We start from the raw sequence: 10,610 nt of genomic DNA, 5'->3' as shown, positions 1-10,610 counted from the left end.
CATCCAGTATGAATCAACAAAAAGTCGAAACCCTTATTCATACGCAGTGAGCAGTGCTAGTATGTGCTATGAAAAAACTACCTAAAATACTATCAAAATACTGCTTTTCATTGCTCATGGCTTGATAATTTTAACTGGAACTATGTACTGTATGTATTTCGTTGAATAATAAAATATACATATTTTTCGTTATGTTTTAATTTTTTATTACAAATTACAATATTGTCTATTCAAATAATGCGTAATGTTACTATACGCATTATTTGAAGATAAAGATATTTAATTTATTTCTGTTGTCTGGTTCCTGCAGTGACATACATTTTTGGTACGTTTATGACAATTTGTATGCAGGTGTCGAATCAGTTACCTTCTATTGTTTGCCACTAGAGGCACTGTTTTGATCCTATGCAAATTATAATATTATAGTTTAAGTCCTCTCGGCAAGAAGTGATATACTGACACTTCGACTCAAATCATGGACACGTATTACGATGAGCGTCCAAAGGTAATATTTTAGTTTCGAAGGTCAGTGTTGAAAATAACTTCTTTATTTCAAAGCCATAAAGGCCGGCAAAAGGAAATATTATGGCAAAGGTGACAGGCTCAGAAATAAAACTAAAATGCACATTCATAGAATGTTTTACTTTCATTGTCTCAAAAAGTAATCCAACTAACTCGTGCAAATATCCTGGAATCTCGTTAGATTACTGAAAGATCCAGTGTACAGTGTACAGTACAGTGTACTTGTTGATCTTTTTTGGAATCTAATATGATTCATGATATTGCACTCTTTAAAAAAATCTATAGAAGTAAATATAGACTTTTTCAAGTGTGTAATATAGTTTCTATATTATAGAGTCCAAGATATTTGGCACGAAACAAACTTAACTAAAAGAAATGGCCACGATACAGGCAATTATTTACAAGAATATCACAATGAGTATAACGCGTACAAAATTAGATATTATTATATACTACATAAACTTCCAAATTCACGATGTTCCACTGTAATACACTGTGAATCGAAGTGAAATCGAAATAATAGGCAATTCAATTCATAATAAAGTTTTGAAAAAGATTATACTTTTCATGACAAGCAGAACATCGGATATTGGTGTACATACCATGAAACAAATAATATTGACTAGGCATGTATTGTTTCACAGGAATAATCAAAACATAGCAACCAGACATCTGGTGATATTTCTATGGCACTATTATACAGCAATAGGAAATATAATTCTGATCAATATAAAGCATATAAGGCGAATTTTATATTGCATGAGTGAATTATCAAAATGGATTTCTAAATAATCAATGTAAATAGTCTCCTCTAGTGTAAGTGCAGAAATCGAATTTTCCAGAGTTAATCAGCTCTTGATTTTTCAAGAGCTGATTCACTCTTCATTTTTGAAGATTATTTAAAAATTGATAATTTACACTTGTACATCCGAAATTCATTTACATCTATCATACATGTTGTTTAGGCCTGTTAGCACGACAATCTTGTGTCCAAAGTCTTCTGTTTATGTGGAATCCTTCGCCTATATTTGATAACAATTGCAACTATAACTAATGCTAAAGATACCATTACTGTGGATCCAACAATAGCTACGTAGATGAAGCTTGATGTGTCATTGGCAGTGTGAGGCGAAGTTAATGTCTCTTGCTTGCTGACGTCCCTGATAATTCTAACGTTCCTTTTACGTGGCTCAATTCGTGAGGAGTCGAAGGTATCTGTAAAACCAAAAAGAAGCTTTAATGGTAGCCAAATAAAACAGTACTATATTAAATCGTAAGGGTGAATTAAAAAAAAAATATATATACTTATCGTTTAAAAAAAAAAGAAATCTTCATACCTATGTCAGATTGAGAAGGTTCGTAGTCATCGGAAGGCTCATTTTCTGATATATCCCTTTTTTGTGCTCCACCTTTGGAAGGAGGAAAGGGTGGGAGATACGTCGATGGCGGATTGGTGCTACTTGGAGCAAAAGGTTGTGGACAATTTGGATCTTTTGATCCTGGATAACACGAACTGGGTGTTGGCTTAGTTACTAAAGGAGGAACATATGTCGATGGTTTAGACGGGCAACTCGGATCTTTAGAACCAGGATAGCAAGTTGGTTTGTAGGTAGGCTTTGGGCAGCGTGGGTCGGTACTACCAGGATAGCAACGAGGTGTTTCTGTCGTCGTTGGTTGTGGACAACGTGGATTAGTACTGCCGGGATAGCATCTAGGCTCTTCTGGAGTTGTGGGCTTGGGGCATCGTGGATCACTAGAACCTGGGTAGCATTTTGGTCCTGATGTAGATGGGGGAAGATAAGTTGGAGGGTTTAAAGTTGTAGGTCGTGATGTTTGCGGGCAATTAGGATCTGGGGAACCTAGATAGCAATCTGGTTTTGTTGGTGCTGGTGTTGTTGGTCGAGGGCAACGAGGATCGGTACTGCCAGGATAGCATCTAGGCCCTTCTATAGTTGTAGGCTTGGGGCAACGTGGATCAGAGGAACCAGGATAACACCTAGGTGGAGCGGTTGTCGGTTGAGGACAACGAGGATCGGGACTGCCAGGGTAGCATCTTGGCCCTTCAGTTGTTGTGGGCTTAGGACAACGTGGATCTGAACTACCGGGATAGCACCTGGGAGGTGCCTTTGTTGTTGGTTGAGGACAGCGGGGATCGGTGCTACCAGGATAGCAGCGTGGTGATTCTGTCGTTGTTGGTTGTGGGCAACGTGGATTAGCACTGCCGGGATAGCACCTAGGTTCTTCTGGAGTTGTGGGCTTCGGACACCGTGGGTCACTAGAACCTGGGTAGCATCTTGGCCCTGCCGTGGATGGGGGAAGATAAGTCGGAGGATTTAAAGTTGTAGGTCGTGATGGCTGAGGGCAATTTGGATCTGGGGAGCCTGGATAACAAACCGGTTCTGTTGGTGCTGGTGTTGTTGGCCGAGGACAACGGGGATCGGTACTGCCAGGGTAGCATCTGGGCCTTTCGGTAGTTGTAGGCTTGGGGCAGCGTGGATCGGAGGAACCAGGATAACACCTAGGTGGTGCGGTAGTCGGTTGAGGACAACGAGGATCGGGACTGCCAGGGTAGCATCTTGGCCCTTCAGTTGTTGTGGGCTTAGGACAACGTGGATCTGAACTACCGGGATAGCACCTGGGAGGTGCCTTTGTTGTTGGTTGAGGACAGCGGGGATCGGTGCTACCAGGATAGCAGCGTGGTGATTCTGTCGTTGTTGGTTGTGGACAACGTGGATTAGTACTGCCGGGATAGCATCTAGGCTCTTCTGGAGTTGTGGGCTTGGGACACTGTGGGTCACTAGAACCTGGGAAGCATTTTGGCCCTACCGTAGATGGGGGAAGATAAGTCGGAGGATTTAAAGTCGTAGGTCGTGATGGCTGAGGGCAATTTGGATCTGGGGAGCCTGGATAGCAGTTTGGCTTTGTTGGTGCTGGTGTTGTAGGTCGAGGACAACGGCGATCAGTACTGCCTGGATAGCATTTGGGTCCTTCGGTAGTCGTAGGTTTGGGGCAACGTGGATCATAGGAACCAGGATAACACCTAGGTGGAGCGGGAGTCGTTTGAGGACAACGAGAATCGGGACTGCCAGGGTAACATCTAGGCCCTTCGGTAGTCGTAGGTGTAGGGCAACGTGGATCAGATGAACCAGGATAGCATCTAGGTGGCGTTGGAGTTGTTATTTGAGGGCAACGAGGGTCAGCACTACCTGGGTAACATTTGGGCCCTTCGGTAGGTTTAGGGCAACGGGGATCAGTGCTTCCTGGGAAGCATCTAGGAGGTGTAGGTGTCGTAATTTGAGATTGAGGACAACGAGGATCGCTTGACCCAGGGAAACATCTTGGTCCCGCTGTTGTAGGAGGTAGATAAGTCGGGGGATTTAATGTTGTTGGCCGCGATGGTTGCGGGCAGTTTGGATCTGGTGAGCCTGGATAGCAGGCGGGTTTGGTTGGTTCTGGCGTAGTTGGTTTTGGACAACGTGGGTCTGCACTACCAGGGTAGCATCTAGGAGGTGCAGGTGTTGTAGGTTGAGGCTTTGGGCACCGAGGGTCAGTACTACCAGGGTAGCATCTTGGAGATGCAGGTGTTGTAGGTTGAGGCTTAGGACAACGAGGGTCGGTACTACCAGGGTAGCATCTTGGAGAAGCGGGTGTTGTGGGTTGAGGTTTAGGGCACCGAGGGTCAGTACTACCAGGGTAGCATCTTGGAGGTTCAGGTGTTGTTGGTTGCGGCTGAGGACAGCGAGGATCTGAACTTCCAGGATAGCATCTTGGTGGTTCAGGTGTTGTCGGCTTAGGTTGAGGGCAACGAGGATCACTTGACCCAGGGAAACATTTTGGTCCCGCTGTTGTAGGAGGTAGATAAGTCGGAGGATTTAATGTCGTTGGACGCGATGGTTGCGGGCAATTTGGATCTGGTGAGCCTGGATAACAGGCCGGTTTGATTGGTTCTGGTGTAGTTGGTTTTGGACAACGAGGGTCTGTGCTACCCGGGTAGCATCTTGGAGATGAAGGTGTTGTCGGTTGAGGCTGAGGGCAACGTGGGTCTGTACTACCAGGGTAGCATCTTGGAGGTGCAGGTGATGTAGGTTGAGGCTTTGGGCACCGAGGGTCAGTACTACCAGGGTAGCATCGTGGAGGTGCAGGTGTTGTCGGTTGAGGCTGAGGACAACGAGGGTCTGTACTGCCAGTATAGCATCTTGGAGGAGCAGGTGTTGTGGGTTGTGGCTGAGGACAGCGAGGGTCGGTACTACCAGGGTAGCATCTCGGAGGAGCAGGTGTTGTGGGTTGAGGTTTAGGGCATCGAGGGTCGGTACTACCAGGATAGCATCTTGGAGTTGCAGGTGTAGTAGGCTGAGGCTGAGGACAGCGAGGGTCGGTACTACCAGGATAGCATCTTGGAGGTGCAGGTGTTGTAGGTTGAGGCTGAGGACAACGAGGATCTGAACTTCCAGGATAGCATCTTGGTGGTGCAGGTGTTGTCGGCTTAGGTTGAGGGCAACGTGGATCATTTGATCCAGGGAAACATCTTGGTCCCGCTGTTGTCGGAGGCAGATAAGTTGGGGGATTTAATGTAGTTGGCCGCGATGGTTGCGGGCAGCTTGGATCTGGTGAGCCTGGATAACAGGCCGGTTTAGTTGGTTCTGGTGTAGTTAGTTTTGGACAACGAGGGTCTGTGCTACCAGGGTAGCATCTTGGAGGTGCAGGTGATGTAGGTTGAGGCTTTGGGCACCGAGGGTCAGTACTACCAGGGTAGCATCGTGGAGGTGCAGGTGTTGTCGGTTGAGGCTGAGGACAACGAGGGTCTGTACTGCCAGTATAGCATCTTGGAGGAGCAGGTGTTGTGGGTTGTGGCTGAGGACAGCGAGGGTCGGTACTACCAGGGTAGCATCTCGGAGGAGCAGGTGTTGTGGGTTGAGGTTTAGGGCATCGAGGGTCGGTACTACCAGGATAGCATCTTGGAGGTGCAGGTGTAGTAGGCTGAGGCTGAGGACAGCGAGGGTCGGTACTACCAGGATAGCATCTTGGAGGTGCAGGTGTTGTAGGTTGAGGCTGAGGACAACGAGGATCTGAACTTCCAGGATAGCATCTTGGTGGTGCAGGTGTTGTCGGCTTAGGTTGAGGGCAACGTGGATCATTTGATCCAGGGAAACATCTTGGTCCCGCTGTTGTAGGAGGCAGATAAGTCGGGGGATTTAATGTAGTTGGCCGCGATGGTTGCGGGCAGCTTGGATCTGGTGAGCCTGGATAACAGGCCGGTTTAGTTGGTTCTGGTGTAGTTGGTTTTGGACAACGAGGGTCTGTGCTACCAGGGTAGCATCTTGGAGGTGAAGGTGTTGTCGGTTGAGGCTGAGGACAGCGAGAATCGGTACTACCAGGATAGCATCTCGGAGGTGCAGGAGTTGTTGTTTGAGGTTTGGGGCATCGAGGGTCAGTACTACCAGGGTAGCATCTTGGAGGTGCAGGTGTTGTCGGTTGAGGCTGAGGACAACGAGGGTCTGTACTACCAGTGTAGCATCTTGGAGGAACAGGTGTTGTAGGTTGTGGCTGTGGACAGCGAGGGTCGGTACTACCAGGGTAGCATCTCGGAGGAGCAGGTGTTGTGGGTTGAGGTTTAGGGCATCGAGGGTCGTTACTACCAGGATAGCATCTTGGAGGTGCAGGTGTAGTAGGCTGAGGCTGAGGACATCGAGGGTCGGTACTACCAGGATAGCATCTTGGAGGTGCAGGTGTTGTCGGTTGAGGCTGAGGACAACGAGGGTCTGTACTACCAGGGTAGCATCTGGGAGATTCAGGTGTTGTTGGTTGAGGTGTCGGCTTAGGTTGAGGGCAACGAGGATCATTTGACCCAGGGAAACATCTTGGTCCCGCTGTTGTAGGAGGCAGATAAGTCGGGGGATTTAATGTTGATGGCCGCGATGGTTGCGGGCAGTTTGGATCTGGTGAGCCTGGATAACAGGCCGGTTTGGTAGGTTCTGGTGTAGTTGGTTTTGGACAACGCGGGTCTGTACTACCCGGGTAGCATCTTGGAGGTGCCGGTGTTGTTGGTTGAGGCTTTGGGCAACGAGGATCGGTACTACCGGGGTAGCATCTTGGAGGTGCAGGCGTTGTCGGTTGAGGCTGAGGGCAGCGAGGGTCGGTACTACCGGGGAAACATCTTGGAGGTGCAGGTGTTGTGGGTTGAGGTTTAGGGCACCGAGGGTCGGTACTACCAGGGTAGCATCTTGGAGGTTCAGGTGTTGTTGGTTGAGGCTGAGGACAGCGAGGATCTGAACTACCAGGATAGCATCTTGGTGGTGCAGGTGTTGTCGGCTTAGGTTGAGGGCAACGAGGATCATTTGACCCAGGGAAACATTTTGGTCCCGCTGTTGTAGGAGGTAGATAAGTCGGGGGATTTAATGTAGTTGGCCGCGATGGTTGCGGGCAGTTTGGATCTGGTGAGCCTGGATAACAGGCCGGTTTAGTTGGTTCTGGTGTAGTTGGTTTTGGACAACGAGGATCTGTGCTACCAGGGTAGCATCTTGGAGGTGAAGGTGTTGTCGGTTGAGGCTGAGGACAGCGAGGATCGGTGCTACCAGGATAGCATCGCGGAGGTGCAGGTGTTGTTGGTTGAGGCTTGGGGCAACGAGGATCGGTACTACCAGGATAGCATCTTGGAGGTGCTGGTGTTGTTGGTTGAGGCTGAGGACAACGTGGGTCTGTACTATCAGGGTAGCATTTTGGAGGCGAAGGTGTTGTCGGTTGAGGCTGAGGACAGCGAGGATCGGTACTACCAGGATAGCATCGCGGAGGTGCAGGTGTTGTTGGTTGAGGCTTGGGGCAACGAGGGTCAGTACTACCAGGATAGCATCTTGGAGGTGCTGGTGTTGTTGGTTCAGGCTGAGGGCAACGTGGGTCGGTACTATCTGGGTAGCATCTTGGAGGAGCAGGTGTTGTGGGTTGAGGTTTAGGGCACCGAGGGTCGGTACTACCAGGGTAGCATCTTGGAGGTTCAGGTGTTGTTGGTTGAGGCTGAGGACAGCGAGGATCTGAACTTCCAGGATAGCATCTTGGTGGTGAAGGTGTTGTCGGCTTAGGTTGAGGGCAACGAGGATCATTTGACCCAGGGAAACATCTTGGTCCCGCTGTTGTAGGAGGTAGATAAGTCGGGGGATTTAATGTTGTTGGCCGCGATGGTTGCGGGCAGTTTGGATCTGGTGAGCCTGGATAACAGGCCGGTTTGGTAGGTTCTAGTGTGGTTGGTTTTGGACAACGAGGGTCTGTACTACCCGGGTAGCATCTTGGAGGTGCCGGTGTTGTTGGTTGAGGCTGAGGACAGCGAGGATCAGTACTACCAGGGTAGCATCTTGGAGGTGCAGGTGTTGTAGGTTGAGGCTGAGGACAGCGAGGGTCGGTACTATCTGGGTAGCATCTTGGAGGAGCAGGTGTTGTGGGTTGAGGTTTAGGGCACCGAGGGTCGGTACTACCAGGGTAGCATCTTGGTGGTGAAGGTGTTGTCGGCTTAAGTTGAGGGCAACGAGGATCATTTGACCCAGGGAAACATCTTGGTCCCGCTGTTGTAGGAGGTAGATAAGTCGGGGGATTTAATGTTGTTGGCCGCGATGCTTGCGGGCAATTTGGATCTGGTGAGCCTGGATAACAGGCCGGTTTGATTGGTTCTGGTGTAGTTGGTTTTGGACAACGAGGGTCTGTGCTACCCGGGTAGCATCTTGGAGGTGAAGGTGTTGTCGGTTGAGGCTGAGGACAGCGAGAATCGGTACTACCAGGATAGCATCTCGGAGGTGCAGGAGTTGTTGGTTGAGGTTTGGGGCAACGAGGATCAGTATTACCAGGATAGCATCTTGGAGGTGCTGGTGTTGTCGGTTGCGGCTGAGGACAACGAGGGTCTGTACTACCTGGGTAGCATCTTGGAGGTGCAGGTGTTGTGGGTTGAGGCTTAGGGCACCGAGGGTCGGTACTACCAGGGTAGCATCTTGGAGATTCAGGTGTTGTTGGTCTAGGCTGAGGACAGCGAGGATCTGAACTTCCAGGATAGCATCTTGGTGGTGCAGGTGTTGTCGGCTTAGGTTGAGGGCAACGAGGATCATTTGACCCAGGGAAACATTTTGGTCCCGCTGTTGTAGGAGGTAGATAAGTCGGGGGATTTAATGTAGTTGGCCGCGATGGTTGCGGGCAGCTTGGATCTGGTGAGCCTGGATAACAGGCCGGTTTAGTTGGTTCTGGTGTAGTTGGTTTTGGACAACGAGGGTCTGTGCTACCAGGGTAGCATCTTGGAGGTGAAGGTGTTGTCGGTTGAGGCTGAGGACAGCGAGGATCGGTGCTACCAGGATAGCATCGCGGAGGTGCAGGTGTTGTTGGTTGAGGCTTGGGGCAACGAGGATCGGTACTACCAGGATAGCATCTTGGAGGTGCTGGTGTTGTTGGTTGAGGCTGAGGACAACGTGGGTCTGTACTATCAGGGTAGCATCTTGGAGGTGAAGGTGTTGTCGGTTGAGGCTGAGGACAGCGAGGATCGGTACTACCAGGATAGCACCGCGGAGGTGCAGGTGTTGTTGGTTGAGGCTTGGGGCAACGAGGCTCAGTACTACCAGGATAGCATCTTGGAGGTGCTAGTGTTGTTGGTTGAGGCTGAGGGCAACGTGGGTCGGTACTACCAGGGTAGCATCTTGGAGGTTCAGGTGTTGTCGGTTGAGGTTGAGGACAGCGAGGGTCACTAGATCCCGGGAAACACTTCGGTCCAGATGTTGATGGGGGTAGGTAAGTCGGAGGATTTAAAGTTGTAGGCCGTGAAGGTTGCGGGCAAGCAGGGTCTGGAGATCCTGGATAGCAATCTTGTTTCGTAACTGGTGGATTCGTTGATGGTGATGTACTTGGCTTACATCTAGGGTTTGTGCTTCCTGGGAAGCAGCGTGGCGGAACTGGAGTTGTTGGTTTTGGACAACGTGGATCTATGCTTCCTGGGAAACATCTCGGGGGTGGTGGAGATGTTACTTTAGGGCAACGTGGATCATTGCTGCCCAGAAAACAGCGAGGTAACTCTGTCGTCGTAGTTGTAAGACAACGGGGATCAGTGCTGCCACGGAAACAGTTTATAGATTTTGTAGTCTGAGGACAACGTGGATCATTACTGCCAGGGTAACACTGAGGAGTAGAAGTCGTTCGATCTGGCTCGGATTGTGGACAGCGAGGATCAGTACTACCAGGATAACATTGAATATTAGGAGGTGTCGGTTGAGGGCATCGGGGATCAGAACTACCCTCAACACAACTAGCAGGAGTTTGGGTTGTAGGACTAGGCGGTAAATACGTTGGTGGTTCATACGTAGTTGGCTTGCTCGGTTGTGGACAGTTGGGATTTGCGCTTCCGGGATAACATTGTTGTTGAGGTGTTGTACCAATATTCGGTGTACTTATTGGAAAAGATGGTGTGGGCTGTTGAGGGCACCGTGGATCAGTACTGCCAGGGTAGCAGCGAAGTGGAGTAGGTGTTGTCCGTTGAGGACAACGAGGATCTGTACTTCCTGGGAAACAGCGAGGAGCATAGGTTGTTATTTTGGGACATCGTTCATCTGTAGAACCTGGATAGCAATTTGGCTTAGGAGGAAGGTAAGATGATGGATTTTCAGTAGTAGGTGTATAAGTTGGGCGAGGACAACGAGGATCAGTACTACCGGGGTAGCATGAAGGAGCTGTTGGCGTCGGTATGCTGCAACGTGGGTCGCTGCTTCCCGGGTAACAATTTGGTGCTCTTTGGCATGAAGGATCTGGAGATCCTGGATAGCATTGCTGTGGACGGACCGTTGTTGATACTTCTTTCGTTACTCCGGTGCATGAGGCTTCGCATTCAGATGTACATAACTGAAATTAATTTAAAACATAAAAAGTAATTGACCACTCATGTAGGTATGAAGATAAGGTAAATACTACTAATAATAAAAACAAAGGAAGAGTAACTGTGTCAAAAAATTTGTCCACGAGTCTACAAAATGTCAAATACATGCAAACTGTATTTGGTACACGATTTCGTGTAAATATAGGAGTGACAACTTTATGTCGTTTTGAGTTGCTATTGCCATATTTTAGTGTGCGAA

General features: G+C 49.1%; 1 protein-coding gene across 1 annotated transcript in view; it reads right to left on the bottom strand.

Moving 5' to 3' along the window:
- Positions 1 to 1,443: 1,443 nt before the first annotated feature.
- Positions 1,444 to 10,610, bottom strand: part of LOC121726065 (mucin-2-like) — a 48,118-nt gene continuing 38,951 nt past the window's right edge. The window contains exons 8-9 of the mRNA XM_042113291.1: positions 1,860 to 10,377; positions 1,444 to 1,737 (exon numbers count right to left, since the gene is read on the bottom strand). Coding sequence (XP_041969225.1) covers positions 1,493 to 1,737; positions 1,860 to 10,377 — 8,763 coding nt within the window. The 3' untranslated portion in view covers positions 1,444 to 1,492. The remainder of the gene's footprint in view (positions 1,738 to 1,859; positions 10,378 to 10,610) is intronic.

Source organism: Aricia agestis, chromosome 4 (assembly GCF_905147365.1).
Source record: "Aricia agestis chromosome 4, ilAriAges1.1, whole genome shotgun sequence".
Lineage (NCBI taxonomy): Eukaryota > Metazoa > Arthropoda > Insecta > Lepidoptera > Lycaenidae > Aricia > Aricia agestis.
This window is presented reverse-complemented; position numbering and strand designations above follow the sequence as displayed.